This window comes from Equus caballus, chromosome 9 (genome assembly GCF_041296265.1).
Source record: "Equus caballus isolate H_3958 breed thoroughbred chromosome 9, TB-T2T, whole genome shotgun sequence".
Classification (NCBI taxonomy): domain Eukaryota; kingdom Metazoa; phylum Chordata; class Mammalia; order Perissodactyla; family Equidae; genus Equus; species Equus caballus.
Window position 1 is genome coordinate 7,850,485 of NC_091692.1, and position 17,071 is coordinate 7,867,555.

Consider the following 17,071-nt stretch of genomic DNA (forward strand, 5'->3'; position numbering starts at 1 on the left):
CACACACCTGGGTCAATTTCATTATTTGTAGTGGGGCTTCTTAAGTGAGGCTGCACGCAAGGCGCTACTATTGGTATTACTTGGGAAAGTGATAGAAATGCACATTCTCAGGCTGCCACTCAGACCTCAGGAATCAGAAACTCAAGAGGGGGTGGCTCAGCAATCTGTTTTTAACAAGCCTTCCAGATGACTGTGAAGCATGCTAAAACTGGTCTAGGGGACCCTCGTAGACATAACCCACCCTCCCCAGTGTGGTGAGATTTGGGGCTGGTCTGCTGACGAGCTACTGATAAGGAGAGAAACCATGAGAAGTGGGCGCTGTGACCTGGAGCAAAATCACTTATCCCTCTCTGTGCCTTAGTTTCATCACCTTTGAGATTGGACAGTTGGACTAGTCAGCAGTTCCAATTTAGAGACTTACAAAGTAGTATGAGGAATAGGTGTCAACTATTTCTAATATTTCAGAAAGCTTCATAGAAATCATGTTTCCCCTCCATATGCTGCAAGGACTGACCAAAACGTTCTGTTTGCCAGTTCTGGGCCAAAATAAGTGACTAGACTGTGAGCTTCTAGTGGTCATTCATTTTCATGTTTCCAGGGCTTAATCGCAGGGGCCAGCCCAATGGGAGCCCTTCAAGTAATATTTTCAGAACTAAGTTATATAAAAATCAGTGTGAAAATACAGCTTATTTGATGCTAATCAGAAGCTCTGATTGACTTCCCAAAGGAAGGTCACGGAGCTCATGTTTTAAGCATTTGTACAGATTGTTGCAATGTTAGATTCCCATAAAGAAAGGATATTCAAGATAGAGACCAGGTGGCCTCAACCCTAAATTTGGCTTGTTAGCACTCCTGTGGACTATAGCCCAGTTGACCTATTCATAAATCTGTGTGGTTTCAATTATTTATGATTTTCTGCTAAAACTGGATGTGGTTCCTTTGGTCCTGTAGGATCCATCTGGGTCAGGGACAGGACCCCGCTGTGTCCATGTGTGCAGTCTGTTGATTGGCAGTGCAAAATTCAGCAGGATGGCAGGAAAATCACATTTTAAACAGACTGGAGAAGGTGTCCTGTGGCCACATGGAGAATGTGTGGCAGTGCCAGGAACCTTCTAAGTGCTCTGAACGGGGCTCTCTTCCCCAGAATTAGCCGTCTGCACGGGTGGTATCTCCTTCAGGCTTGAATGTTTTTAAGGGGAACAGATTAAAGACCTCGCCCGCTGCGTTGGCCTGTCAGAGGGAGCGGGAAAAGACAGGCTGCCTGCAGCTCCAGAAGGGAAGTGAATCCGCAGGGCATTGGTCTCCTTCAAACTCTCATTATCGTCTGTGCTTATGAGATTGTCTAATCCGCAGGCCACTCTTTTAAAATCTGAACTCCACCGTCAGACACGTGAAGGGGCAAGAGAACAGACCAAACCTTGATTAGTTCACAGAACTCCAATTCTTTATTAATCACAGCTTGCTCACAATGACATACAGGAAAATAGCACTAATGGAGAGTAAATATGCAGGCAGCAACCTTCGGGAGTTGGGAGTTGGGGGGAAGAAACGACTTCAAAACTGCGATAGGTATTTATGGTGGGGATCTGGTGATTCTTAGTTGGCACAAATGCCCTGCCTAGCCCCCTTAACTGAGTCAGCCCTCACAGATGGAGTGATTGTTTTTTTAATAGGCAGGATTGCCTCACACTGGGGAAGAAAGACCAGCTTGAGTGAAAGTCCGCAGTGTTTTTGATTTCGCGTGTGTGTTTGAATGCGACAACCAGCTCACAGTTTCCAAGTGGAAAAATATTCAGTAGCATCATGTACTTGTACTATAGGTAAGAGCTTAAAATGAACATCATCAATCATGGCATCCACAAATAAGCCACCTGACACATTAATTAATTCATTCCATCAAAAGAACTTAAACTAGAGAATTAAGCCCACTTCGTAAAGAGCGATTTCGTGGCTGCCTGAACCGTTTGCACCTGGATCTGTGTTCAGCACGTGAAAAGGTTCAGCTTTTTGCTTCTACCCCGATCGATCTCAGATCTGTCTTCCCATCCACCCCTTTCTAATGTCAAAGCACATTTGCAGCACATAATCCAGTGGAAGCAGAAGTAAACGCTATGATGGGTGGTTTTCCTTAGCCTGGTTTTGTGGTTTCTAGGCAGTTAGTAGATTATGAGCGAACAAATGTGGAGGTTCATGTGGAGTCACAACACCTGTGATCTAGGTATGGTCTTAGTCAAGTTCAGAGATGACAAAGCCGTCTAGGTCATTAGGCAATGGTGGGTTTCTAGCACCATAGACTGTCTACTGACCTCATTTTTCTGTTGGAATGGAAAAGGCAGGGGATGGAGTTAGACGTGGGGAGCTTCAAAAAGAAGAGACCTAGCAAATTCATTTGAGTGGAAAGACACAACATCAAAAGCCTGTTACAGGACATGTAAGATTATGAAATAACTTGCATAATGCAATACTTGTATTTTTTAACAAAAATGTAAGTATTTACAAAATAAGATCCAAGGTATTTTTTAAACATCAAGCAAAACATTCTGCAAAGAGACCGCATTGATTTTTTTTTTATTTTTGATTCTGTTTTTTGTTTTTTATAATGAGTTCTTTTTAAACCATGTCATACATTTCCCATACTGATATCGCATGATCCATTATAATATAGGCAGGGGGATTTACTAATGGTGGGGCGTGCCATACCCTCCATCGCTTCAGCCAGACAGTTCAACCTGGAGTTCCTTGTTCCTGCGCACCTCCGCAGCATGCCTCTCCTGAGAAAACACCAAAGGGAGAAGAAATGTCAAAGAGCCTTGTCGCCTGGTCCATAGAGAACTGGGAGGGCCTGCCCACTTCTTCACGTGCTATGCGCTTGACTGGAAATAACCTAGTTTGGTGTCTGCTTTTAGATAATCTCATTTCACAAGAAAGAAAATCATAAGACCCAATAACTGTCACATTACAGAAGATCTTACAAGACTTGGAGTGTCTTTACAATTTTTTTTAACACTATGTTTGATTAAAACTATGACCAAAAGGTCATGTGATTCAGAGAATTCTGAAAATTAAGGCTACGGTATAAATCCAGAGAGCAGCAATAGGACATCATATTGTAGTCTTCCATATCATTTCTAACGGCGTTTTTCCTTTTCTATAATATTTTAAGGGCTTTACAATTGCTGATGAACACTTTGGGAGGAATAGGTGAAGACTTTGTAAGCTTCCTAAACTCTTAACCGTTAGTCAATGTCTGTCAAAACTCGAGTCCCAACCACCTTGCCAGCCTCGCCCTCCAGCCTTTCCCTCCACCTACTTGATGTGTCAGTTTCATGGAAGCGTCTTTTCATGCAAATTTCAGTGCTTGGGATTCCTAGTCTCCTACCTCCATTTGGTCAGGATCGTAAACTCACTCTTTAAGCCCTTTGTCATTAAGCAGTTGTCTCTTTCTCCATGAAGATTTTCATGAAACCACAAACTACAAGTAACCTCTTTCCATTCGGACACCTGAACGAGTCTTTCCTTTCTGTGGCGGTCACTTTATTCTACCTTGTACAATGGGCATTTCTGCTCTTGTCTTATCTACTATATTAAGCAGATGCTTATACACAAGGTCACTGAGGGCCAGGACTGTGTTTTCTCACCTTGGTTCCACCTGCAGAGTATTTTGCACATAGTATGTGATTGGTGGGTGTTTATTTACATGAGGAACTGAGGCGCTAAACTTGGTTTGGGAACTGAACTTGCTGAGGAGGGAACTAATTAGTGAGAGTTGAGCTCTGACGAAAATTGAGGAAAAGGCCAGACCATCACTATGCCAGAAAAAAACAGAGCCTAAGGTCTAAAGATTCATATAAACTCAAATTTGTCATAGAACAGGAAACATTATAATTAGTATTACTGGCCTGCTTTGGACACACTTCTTATTAAACTCAAAATCAGTTGTAAAGAAATGGATTTTGCCATAGGAAAGAACAAACATAATCTGTGAGCTTGAGATAACATGAGAAAAAAAGGAAATTTAAATAAATTCGGCGTTTCTAGGAAAAATTTATTTTTTGCTATTTTAGTTTTCGAAAACTTTACTTTCGATCATCGAATATAGACTCACAAAATTATAATGTGACTTTATATCAAAATGTGGGAGAATCAAAGGCAGACATTCAGGCGGCCATGTAATTTTTAACATGGTTTGTTTTCCTTATGAATAAACTGTTCGCATTTATCAAAAGACCTTGAGTCTAGAGGTTGCTAAGCCAGTTGTGACACTCTGAGAAAGCTCATCAAGAAGTCAAGGCTGTTCTTTGATAACACTCATTTCATTATTGAGTTTCTGACGTTGGCCAGGCACTGTCTGACACACTGGGCTGGACTGACGGAGCAGGCTGAAATTTACAGTGTTTTCTGCAATTTACTCCCTTCCTCCCATCAACATGAGAGAAAGGTCATAAATAGTGTTTTAGCCTTGTATGCAACTATTCCTTTGATATGCAAAAAAGTATGAAAGATGGTTTTAGGAAAAATTCTGATTCTCTAAGAAATGTGATTAGAGAGATTTCAGTACTGGAAGCCAGAAACATGAAGTCTTGTCTTTTTTTTTTTTCCTTTAGCTTTTAATGTCCCCTTCGCTTCACTAAGTATCAAATATAAGCAAGGGCCTTGACTTAGATGACCTAGGGTATCAACTCCACCTGTGGAATTCTGTAATGTAAGTCTATCTTAATGTAAGATGAGGTCAACACCATCAGGAATCTTTCTTTTTGCTAATAGCTTTGAGCTTGCGACACAAAGGAGGGATAAGGGGTGAGTGGTGAGCACGGGGAAAGCACATTTCAAGATGATGGTGGTCTTTGGAGCATAAACTTCCAATGCTGCTGCCAAGCCTGCCTACTGTGCAGTGTTTGATGACTGACAAACAGTTGCAGATTAGCTTAGTATAAAAGTTTGGAGTCAAAGAGACTGGGGTTCAGATTTAGACTCTGTGGTCTGCTTTGCTTTGTGATCTTGGACAAATGGCTCAACCTCTCTAAGCACCAGTTTCCTTAGATGTGAAATGGGGATATTAACAGTATCTCCTTTTAGGCTTGTTTGAATTAAACGCAATAGAACATGCAGAATGCCTGGCCTATAGGGAGCAATCAATAAAGGCCAGTTTTAATTCCCTTTTTCCTTTCATTATTCATTCATCAGACATATTCAATGGTAAATTGTTACACAAATGGCATTCATGAATCAGAATACAAAAAAAAAACCCAAATAAAAGATAAGAAGAATGAAAGCTTACAGTGGATGGAAATTGATAACGGTTGAAATCTATGTCTAAAGAGTTATATATCATCAAAATTATCTCTTAGGAAAAGAATCAGAATCTTATTCTCTTAAGAAAAAATATTTTTTATCATGTTAAGCTACATCATATTATGTGAGGCTATTGTCACTAAAATAATGGCTATAATTTTTTCACTTGACCTTTTCTATATTGTTAGAGGTGACACGATCGTTTATACTGAAACCGTCTCTTGCTTCTTAAGTACTGGACTTTGTGGTCGGATAGGGGAGAGTAGCTGTCAAAGCTGCCTGGGTGTTTTGTTCCTCTCACTCTTGAATACCACTGACAGCTCCTTTGGTATTTGTTACAATATTCCGAGCTGGGCAGCCTTGGCATTGGCTGGTGAATGATGCAGTAGCGTTATAAAAGTAAGAAGATGTGACAGAATTTGGATTAAGTGGAGAATTCAACAAGTTTCAGTAGAAGTCCTTTTAAATGACTGCGAGGTTAGTTAACATTCCCCATTCCCTCCAAACATCCTAGTGTCGGCCATCTGAATGTTCGGTGTTGAGTTGCTTGTGGCTAGCAGACTTTTCCCTGGCATTTTCACATACTCTCCCACTTGCTGGTTGAGTTATATGCTTGATTACAGTCAATGACATTTCCAAATCTGGGCAGCTAGCCGCATTTGAAGATTTCGCTCCATAATATAATTAAATATTACAGTAATGGAATATTGTAAGGGTGGACAGAAGGCTTTGGAAATACTTGAGGAAGTTAAGTTTTATTAGATATTGAGTGGATCAACCATAAAAGCCAGGTGGAAAAGTTCTAAAAGGGAAAAGCTGTAAAAATCCTATATCCAGATTATTTTGCAGATGTCTTTAGTCCTCATTCAGTTTTGAGGACTACAAGAAGTTGAAACTGTAAATCATAGCTCACGTAATAGAGGTGTGGATAACGCAAGAAAAAAACAGACGTGAACCCCAAAATGGATCCATTTCCCCACAAGGTCCTGGCCTTCATCAAAAGATTGGTAATTAAATGTAAATTAATTGGTAATTAAATTTAAATATTTAACACTAAAGTTCTATGTTTAGTGAATATATGTATTATTGTTAACATATACCTACTTTAACTGATTTTTCAAAATTAACTACTCTTTACAGTTCCCGGTTGATCTGATGAGGGAGCTGCTACTCCTTAGGGTTCTAAATGGGCTAGGTGGTGAATTTTCTGCAGGATACTGTCCATTGTGTTAGGAGAAGAAGGACACGTTACAGGAAGAAGAAAAGTATCTCTATAATCTTTCCTGCATGGCAAGAACAGGTGTGTGTGTGTGTCTCTCTCTCACGATTCCAAGAATAAGAACATTTTTCAACTTCAGCAGAGTGTCAGTCGTAATCCACAGACTATAATTTTGAGTCCTGGGTACGCCTATTTATGTCACTCAGTTTGACATAAATTGAGCCTAATGCAGGTCTTTGTGGCACAGGATTCCTTCTCCACATTTGATTCTTTTCTATATAATAAGCGAGAGTGTTGAAATGAGGTGCCATGGAAACAGAAAAGAAGAGTATAACATTCTTCTTTGAATGAAGAAAGAACATTTTGATGGAACAAAGATCAAAAATATGTAAATGTAATTTATGACAACATAAAGCATACTTAAGAAGCCTACAGCTCACTGGTTATGAGCTCTGGCTAAATATTAGCATCTACTGGTGGGTTTTAGAAATAATACTCATCTCTGGGTCCCGCCTACCCCCCAAGATGATTAAATTAGAATCTCATTTTAAAGAGGTCTCCAGTAGATTCTGAAGTGCATCTGGGATTGCTTTTGCCTTAGGCTTTCAGTGTTAGTTAGAGACTTTGAGCTAACATGGCTGGGACTCCGAGTGGTTCATGGGAATTTATCAGTGAATGACATCATGGGCACCGCAGGAGGATGCTCTGGTCCAATGCTCGGTTCTCTTAATTGAGGAGGTGAGGGACTGAGGGCTGGCTGGTAGGCAGATTGCAGCAGAAGCTCAGATGGAATCGTTTCACCTCACTTGGCTAATTGATGCGGCTGTGAGGGCTGTCAAAATGGTGGGCGCTTAGTGTGTTAGCTCTGATGTGGATTTATTTTTACTGACATTCTTCAGTGCTCTTGTATTTACTGTCTATATTGGCCTATGTTACATGTTGTCTTATTCTCTAATTTTTGGTGCTATGTTATTTATTGCTGGATTTTATATTGTCTGCACTGGGAAAGAGATGGTTGGCAAATACCCTTTGATATTACATCCCCTTCCAGGCTTCTGAGCACATAGTTGGGACTCCATAAATACTTATTGAGTGATTAACTCATTAATAGGTATAATTTCAGGAGTAATCACCTTTTGATGTGGCAGATTCCAGAGCAACTTCTATTATATTGGTAGTTTCATGCATTTTCAGCATTACTATTATTTCATCCTCTTTTTAATTTCTAATTTCATTGCAGTAATTTCATCCAAACAGAAGGCTAGATATTGGTCATAATAAAAACTTACTTTGTCTTATTTTAGGAAAAAGCAAAGTAGTGTTAGTACACACAAACCCATACACAATATGTAAACAAAAAATTGTACGAAATCTACAACACATTTAAAATACATCAAGTGAAAGTAAACTGGGTCTTCCCTAAGGACTATCTCCACTTTATTGAGACGATAACAGATCTTGGCTGACACTGGTCAAAGATCTTATAAGATGTGAAAAGTGTCTCTTTAGCTATGGAATACCAGGGAGAATGTGGTCCTAAAAATGATCTGGGCTCTGTCATTCAGCACGGGATAGAATATTGTCCGCTGAGAAAATCAGAATAGGTACAAACTACTAGTTCCCAAACCTGGCTGCATACTGGAATCATAAAAAAATACTGTGGATGTCTGGGTCCCATCCCTGGAGACTCTGTAGCTTGATGTCAGGAATGTTAAACACTTCACCGATTGCTTATTTCCAGGACAAACTGTATGTACGTGCGCAGATATGCATGTGTGCATTTAAGTATATATTGGGGGAAGAGATGAAATCTGGGCAAGAATGGGGAAGAATGCAAAAGGAGCTGGGCAGGCAGTGGGTGAAGATAAATGCACAGAGAAAAATAAACTGCCCATTAAAATCCAATACTTGTGGAAATACTAGTTACAATATGCAAATTTTAAAAACCATTTTTACAATTGAAATTGAGAAGGATATGCTGGTGTTTGCACATGTGTCATTTCAAAAACGGTAATGCTCCTGGACTGCCAATGATATAAAGCTTGCACTGGATACTAACAGTCTAATTTAGAATCCCAGAATAAGATCAGCATGCCCCATTCCTAGCAACTCCACTTGATTTTTTTCAAGGCCTAGGATGAGATGAAGGTTGAGTCACAGTTATTCTGAACAGAACAGATAGTGGTTCTGAGAAAACATTTTTCAGCGGATCTCCAGCACTGCTCATCCTGACTGATGGGAATGAGTATATGGTCAGGTTGATGAGGAGAAAGGCACCAGGACATCGGAACTTGAGGAAATGAACACCCACTACCAGCTCCCCTTTGCTTTGGTTCCAAGTACTGTTATTATATACTAGTTTCCCATGTAGATTGTCCTACGTGGAGAGAATGGGCACCCCATTGTTCACAGATATTCTGTCCTTTTCTGACCAATATATTTTTCCAACTTAATATCTATATATTTAATATTACATTAATATATTAATATTAATAAACTAATATTAAACATATTTTCTATTACATATCATTATATATATTATATATTTGTATGAGATATTTAATATTTCAAATTTAATATTTTCCCAGTAGATTGGTTCTTAAACTTTGTACAGGAGTCTTTTATACATTTGAAAAGCACGTATCAGCCTCCCTGAATCTATTCATTACTGGAAAATTTGACAAACTCCAGCTTTAAGTTGGGTTCCCATTCCTCTACCATGTTGCAGCGCCCACTCAGTCAATGCTACACTGGGAGACCCCACCCATGGGCTTAGCTGTCCTCTGCACCTGCGGCCAGTTGTGACTAAGTCTCCCGCGCCCAGGCATATGAGAGCTCGCCCAGCCGTGCTGCATATGAATGTAAGCATCTGCTCAGGACTCTAGTGATTACCTTTTCCTGCAGACGTTCAATAATAGCAGCTAGATTAGCCTCACGGTTTTCCTTAATTTGTTCCATTTTCAGGATCAGCTTTTCCTCCGCCATTTTGCTGAAGTTGTTGTTTTCCTCCAAGGCCTTCTGAAGGACTTCTCGCTCGTGTTCCCTCTTCTCTGCCAATTGTTTCAGCACCTGGGCCTCCTGAGACTGGGGAAGAAAAACATATCCATCTTATAATCACCCAAAGGCGAACCTGGTGGAATAATGGGCCACTGATTGGAGAGGGCGTTCTTTGCAAATGAAGAGTACTTCTAGCCTTGGGCACTGTTCTCGATTCTGTACTCCTCTGCATGGCGTAGAGTCGTCTAGAGAATGTGGCTAGTTGGGAAAGGTAGTTAGCTGAATTTTCAGCTGTGAATTTTTTTGGACAGACTGTCTTACCAGAAGCATTTAACCCTCATTGAGGAGTTTTCCTTTTTTAAGATAAGTTGCTGCTAAGCATTTATGCAACAGAGAATGCTGTAATTAATCACTGGATAGCAACATCCATTGAAGCCTGAGGAAAAAAGGTGAGGAGTGCGGAAAGTTCTGGTCTTTTTCCTGCCTCACTGTTTCTTGATCACCTGTAGGCTGGGTCCTGCAATGAGCTTTTCAACATTTACCAAACAAATCGCCAAATTCACCTTCTCATTTCATTCCAACCCCCTTCTGTTTTATGAGCCAAATTCTCTTTGGAGACTTATGAACAGTGCAAACTTAATGTCCATGTGGCCACGGACAACAGAAAGTTCCTCTTCTGGCCCCGCCTTGAACATGCTGAGGTCACCTGGGTCATCTTTGAAACCCTGTTGTTGCTCAGGGATTAGAGAAGAAACCTGAGCCAGACGCGCCCCACCCCAGCAGTGCCTCCCAATTTGTGCGCTGTTGTTTCCCTGCAGCATCAGCCTGGCTCTGCACAGTGTCTGTGAACAATCACTGGGCTGCTTGATAGGAATGTGGAGGCCTGGTACCATCCTCCAGAGATTTGGATTCTGCGATTCTATAGTGAGACCCAGGAAGCCATGTTCTAGTGATTCTAATGCAGGCCATTCACAGACACCTTTTGCAAAACACACTGGTGTGGGCTTTGCTGTCAGACCTGTGTTGGAGTCTTAGCTGTGCTGGCGCTCCTGGATGTGTCCTGTAACTTCTTTCCACATTCATCTTCTCCTCCACAATATGCAGCTAAGGGAAGTCTTACTCAGGACACTTAAATATCCTGGTTTATGACTAAATCACTACCCACTCTGATTCCTGGGTGATTCCTTAGGATTGGCTGGTGCTCTAAGGTGACCCTTCAAAGGAGTAATTGCAAATGTGAATATCTAAACAATGGTAAATCAAAAAAATATTCCATGGTCTGTTAAGTATTGATTACCATTAAAAGCATTAATAGGAAAACACTTTAGTTGATGGTAGTGGTTGTGGGGCCTTCCTGGAGAGATCTTGATCTAAAAACAATATGAAGTCTGACAGGAGAAGATATTTCTCTTTAGATAAAATTCTATAGGAACGGTAAAATCAGACAGTCTCAAGAATTTTTGTTGACGTGCTTATTCCGAACTTTATCAGGAACAAGTCTAATGACTCACTGGGGATTAGAGAGAAAATGCTGGAAACCAGCCCCATTTCTTGTTTTAGCCTCATAATGGTTTCATTAACATCTTTGGTAGACTCATCATATTCTTGCTGTGTTACAGCTTGTGAAAAAAAAAACTAATAAGAAAAATGATGAGAAAATCTTAATGAAATAAGTTGAAAACCATATGGAACCTTTCTGGAAGGACCTGAATAAAATAATTTCTAGCTGCTTCATCCTCTTGCCTCTAGGTGGGACTATTGGTAAAGCCTCCCACATTGATTTTGCTTATTTACCTCTACCGGCACTACTGAATTGTGACAGAGACAGAGATTGACTAATGGGGTATGCGTGTGTGTGTTTAAAGTTTCTCTTTGAGAAAAGTCTTCATGGAATTACTTTTTTGGCATATGGATAAAGATAGTACCTACCTCACAAACACTTGTGATTAAGGGATGATGGCAACTGAACCTACTGATGCGGTTAAACTCAAAAGTAAAATTTTGGCTATCTCACATGTGCAGGATATTTGTTCCAATTTCTTTGCTTATCAACAGTTAGTGGATTCTGGGGTCCTCATGGTTGATCCCTGTCAGCCCTTTCCTAACCCTCCTCTGCACCCGCACACATCCGCTGAATGGGGCCGTGTTGACAGGAATTTCACAGTTAAGTGAGCACCATGAAGAAGTTAGAAGAAATGACTTTATCCTTCATTTCAGAAAATTCAGTCCAATCCATATAATCTCCAGTCCAGAAAACTCTCTAGAGGGAGAGAAGTCTGGGTCATCAAAAAACAAGGGTGCGATGTGTCCCAGAATTAGGGATAAGATTGGAGCCCACTAAAAGGTTTCTCTTGTAATGGACAGAAAACCACGGGGGCAGCTTCAGGAAACCAAACCAAACCAAACCAATCAAAATAAAGCATGACAAAACTTAACTTTTCAAAATTCTCTATAGACGTACTTTTAGATTGTATTCATCTCTACCTCACATGTCCATCAGCTGCAGCTGCTAAAGGCAGGTAGACATGTGAAATTTTTGCTCAGTGTGTTAGCAGGTCCTTCCTCTCCTCTGCTCCCATAGATCACTGTTTCCAATGCTGCCCTAGAGAGGATCTTCCTGGACTTTTTACGGCCATTTCTCACAGAGAGCATTGCCGTGGATAGTTATCAAGAGGCAACTGCGTAATTTTTAATTTTCAGATGCTCAAATGAACTTTGGCACTTTGTTAAATTGTGTTGTAACCTAACGGTTTATATCTGCATTCTTGGTTTTCTTTTGTGAAAGACCCAAAGACAGTCAGGAGTCAGGAGAACAGAGGGTGGGACTGAGAAGGGAAGACCTTGGAATTAAAAGGGTAATATGGCAGCACGTAACTTTTCAAATTTCTTGCCTTGGTGGGACATAATCGGTCTGTGTGAACAGACTCCCACAGGTCCCACTGTCAGTGATGGAGAGAGGCCTACTTACTGCATTGGCTGGAGTGTGGTGTTTGGCTTAGTCTGAAATGCCTCATTAATGGCGTTAGTACTTTTGCAGCCACTGGGGCTAAATGAGATTACCCAGCCTAGGTGTCAAGTGCATTTCTTTAGCACAATTAACAGAGTGAAAGAGAAACAGAAGGCAGTACAGAGTGTTCTCACGCGAGGCCACTGCTAAGTGACAAAGACCTGCCACACTGGTCCAGGCCCCACTTCAGGGCTTCTCACATCTGTGGTGCCTTTTCTCACACATTGGAAGAGAATGTTCCAGCCACCAGTGTCTCAACAATGCATTGGTAGGACCTAATAATTATCTATGTTTCAAATATTTAAAGCTCAAGTGCATGAAAAGAATACAGGATGAGAAGTTGATTATGGAAAGAATTTCTCACTGAGAAAATATTTATGACTCCCTAGTTTGATCCTTTCTTATAGGCACTCAACTCAAAAAAATTCTTCCGCGGAGCTACTAGTCGTGGGGGCCTTGACCCTGGTTCCTAAGGTCTCTGTAACTCCAGTGCTGCGGAAAGTCATAATTCTTCTTCCTTCTTTCATAGTCTAGCATCCAGAAATCACCGCCTATAACTTCTCTAACTTTATGCCTGGGGAGAAATTGCTCCTGTCATGAATATAGCTTAATCTTCCAGTCATTGCCTCAAGAAAAAAACTGGTTCTGATTCCAATATTTCTAGCAAAGAGCAGATAAGCATTTAGTCCAGAAAACTGCACAAAAACATGACATGCAATGTGTGTGAGGATGCAGAATAACGACATGCGGTATACAAAAGTGGAAGCACTTTCCTTCATTTTAGTAGGCGTTCTTACTACACGGCTGAATAGGTATTTTTACTTTAGTCCTTGCTTGGGCAGATTAGCAGAAAGGAATTTTGATACTACAGACTGATAGGGAGGTTGGAGAGGTGGGATTTGCTGAAAGTTGTTAAAAATAAATTGTTCAAGGGAGAAGGATCTGACTATGGAGGAACATTTCTGAATAGCATGCCCCTAATGGAGAAGGTCACTAAAACACTGAAAAGGAAAGTTAGGGCATAATAAAGATCAGCTGATATAAAGCAAATGTCAAGGTGAAGTATTTATAGAACTGAGACACCCAACATGACATTCTGGGCGACTGGGGCACCGGATGCATCGTGCTGTTTTAATAACAGAGGCGCATTATTAGTGCACACCTTTTCTAGGCATAAACCTCCTCACGCCCAACTCCATATTGCTGAAATCGTTACATGAGAGGCACGTGAAGGGAAAAATAATGGGGTGGGGAGAAGAGTTATTACACATTTAGGAGCACTTTAACATTCTCCGAAGAGGTTCATTACCATTTCCTATATTACTGAGTATAAGAGTTTAATTACCGTACAAACGAAGTGGAAGATAAATCTGAATTAAGTGGTATATAAAACTCATTTTACTTGATGTATCCATATGAGATTTAAGGCTATATTTTAAATAGTGCTCATTTTCCATTTATTTCTGAAGTAAATACATTTCTACCCCTTTATTTTCTTGTCCCTTTTCGCTGTTTGGGTATATTACCTGCCTTCCAGAACCATCTACCACACACTAGATCTCCTGGTACCAAAGTGCCTTTTAAGTAGTAGGTTAGATGATGTGTCCCTAATTATTGGCTTTACTGTTAACAATGAGAAAATATTATGAACCCAGCTAAAGTCACAAGTAATGTCTTGTTAAAATATGACAACTGAATATAATTGCGTAAATCAAAAGGGCAATATTCACTTTGTGTTGAAGAGTCAGAAGCATAACAAGAAATTTAAAATGATTAAAATCCAAAGACCTTTAGAATGAGCCCCGTTGCCAAAGCCTCTAACACGTGGACTGTGGTTAAGTCCTGGGAAAAGAATCACAGGGACGCTGTTCAAGGAGGGGATGACACAGTGAGGAGTTTGTGGCCCATGTGCCACATTCTGTAAGGAGCAGAATGCTTCCCGAATGTTAAATTGGGGATAAGCCAGCATTTCAGTTCATGCATTGCTATACAAACCACCTCCTCTTTTCCTGGGTTCAACTTTAATTGCCATCCACATGCGAGATGCCAACTAATGGAAAAAGTCAGTCTATCAGGCTCGATGACTAAGAATCCACTTGTATGACACTTTATTAAAAACAAGCAACACATCTTTTTTTCAGAGCTTCAGTGACTTTGGAGTTGATTGTGTCAATATTGTCAGTATGCCAGTTACATTTCACTGGCCTGGTTTGAGTAGTGCTCTTTTCAATTTAACCTATTTTAGGGTGAGATTTTATCACTGTTTTTAAAATCTTTGTTCTCATCATTTTTTTATATTATTAACTTTTTTCAAGCCACTTTAGTTGGGCTGAACTATTTATATAGGTGTTACTTATCAAACTGTCTATCTTTTGTATTTGATGAATAATATTTTATAATATTTAAAAATATTTATGAAACGTATTGTATGGTAACATTTCAGTATCTATGTTAATGAAAAACTTCTTTTCTTTGCAAAGTCATGAGTTTGCTACACCGGCATCTCTGCGAGGTCAGGACTGGATGTAGTTTTACATGCTAATAGCTAACATTTTCACAGTGCTTGTAATATGTGTTTATGTAGCATAACTCTTCTGACTCTCACAATAACTCCGTGATATAGGTCCTATCACTAGTCTCATTTCATATAGGGATAAAACACAGAGAGAGGTTAAGTGACTTGCCTAAGGGCACACAGCTATTAAGTGGTGAAACCAGACTTTGACCACAGGCATTCTTTTACCATATGTTCTTCACCACTATGCTTTTAAGGATGCTCTTAAACACTGTGCTCTGCTTAGAATGACCATATAATTGATTGTCTAAACTGGGACAATATGACTTATAAGATTTATAAGTGGACACTTAGAAGACTGAAAGGAGAAATCACTAATAATGATATCCAAACAGTAAGAGGAAGCTGGAGTTGGCCGGGTCCACTGGGATGTATGGCTGGCTTGGCTCTGCTGCCTCTCACTAAGTAAATGTTTGTTGAATGAATGAATGGATGGATGGATGGGTGGATGGATGGATGACTAAAGTGTTCATAACATTTGACCCACGTGGGTCAAATGCGCTATGGAAACTTTGATTTCAAAATGTGAGCTTTAAGCTGGCCTCATGAGATGCTATCTCGTGGAGGGGAACACTGATTCCCAGGGATGATCAAAGAAGGGAGAAAAAGTACGAAAAGGACTTATTCCTTTTATAACAAAATTCTTCCATTAGCTAATCAATGGAGCATTAATGCTGGCTCAAAGGAGCCTGAGGGAGGACTGTTTGATGTAGGAAGCAGATGGACAAGGCTGCAAGAGTGTCAACAGATGGAGTGAGGAATTGGGGAAACTGCCAAAATGTTGAGCACAAAGTGAATTTCAGCCTACATGGAGATGCCTGCATGGCAGCCTTCCAGCTGTGAATCCAAAGGCCCTGGCAACACAGACTCGGTCACTGGTTCCCAGATGTGGTCCCTAAACTCCCAGAAGCAGGCCTTTCAAGGGTACTGATGGAGAAGGAGGGGATTCTTAGCCTTTCTTATGTTTTAAAAGCCCTATCAGAAATATTTCACATCTATATCTGCATCTAGTTTTATATTTACTTTGAGTTAGAGTTATGTCAACTTAGTGAGAAAACGCTTATTATTTTATGATAATCGGAAATATTAACTGGCAGTTATAGATTCCTGTGATTATAGCCAGGACAAATTCTTATTTACATGTAGCATGATTGGTAGACAGAATCTTTAAAACCTTGGGACTTATGGGAAAGGAAATGGGTCCAGGACAATGAAAACATTGCTGACCACTGGGCTAGGCTGACATCTGTGTATTTCTGAAAGCCTTTAATGACTCCCCATTTCTTACCTAATGGAGTTTGAGCACCTATCCTGTCACTCAAGGCCCTCCACAGTCTCACGTTACTACTCCCCAACTCCCTACCCAAGTCCCAAATCTACTAGTTCAAACTACTGGTCTACCCACTGCCCTAACAACACACCATGTATGTTCTCACGTCTGGGTATCCTTAATTCTGGAACCATTTTCTTAGTCTAGAACACTTCCATGTTTTCTCCATTTATCTAACACTATTTATTTTTCTAGTCACCCAGCTTTTATAAGCAGATATTTTTCTGAAAAGCTGCAATTCATATCAAGTCATGAAATGGTTTTATTTCCTTAATGACCTCTCGTTTCACTTGAAGTCAAAGTCAAAGTCCTTGAAATGCTACCTTCTGATCTCAGTTCCTACCAGTCTCCCCTTGGTCCTTCTGCTTCAGCTATGCTGTCCTTGGTGTTATTTCTCAAACTCTCCTACCTCAGGGCCTTTGCACTTGCTGTTCTCTTTACTTCAAATGGTCTACCCCCAGAGAAGAGTTGCACAGCTCACTCCTTACCTTCATGCTTTTTTCCAAATGTTCTCTCTCACTATCTTCCTGCTTCTTTTCAAATGTTCTCATATTCCAGCAGCCTTTTCTGACCACTCCATGTGAATAGTGCCTTGCACTCCAGCACTACCAATTCTCTTTGTCCTGCTTTATTTAGTATCATCTGATGTAT

General features: G+C 40.3%; 1 protein-coding gene across 1 annotated transcript in view; it reads right to left on the minus strand.

The window, feature by feature from the left end:
* Positions 1-1,422: 1,422 nt before the first annotated feature.
* The window catches only part of STMN2 (stathmin 2), a 51,309-nt gene continuing 35,660 nt past the window's right edge, over positions 1,423-17,071 (minus strand). The window contains exons 4-5 of the mRNA XM_001490291.7: positions 9,404-9,595; positions 1,423-2,771 (exon numbers count right to left, since the gene is read on the minus strand). Coding sequence (XP_001490341.2) covers positions 2,712-2,771; positions 9,404-9,595 — 252 coding nt within the window. The 3' untranslated portion in view covers positions 1,423-2,711. The remainder of the gene's footprint in view (positions 2,772-9,403; positions 9,596-17,071) is intronic.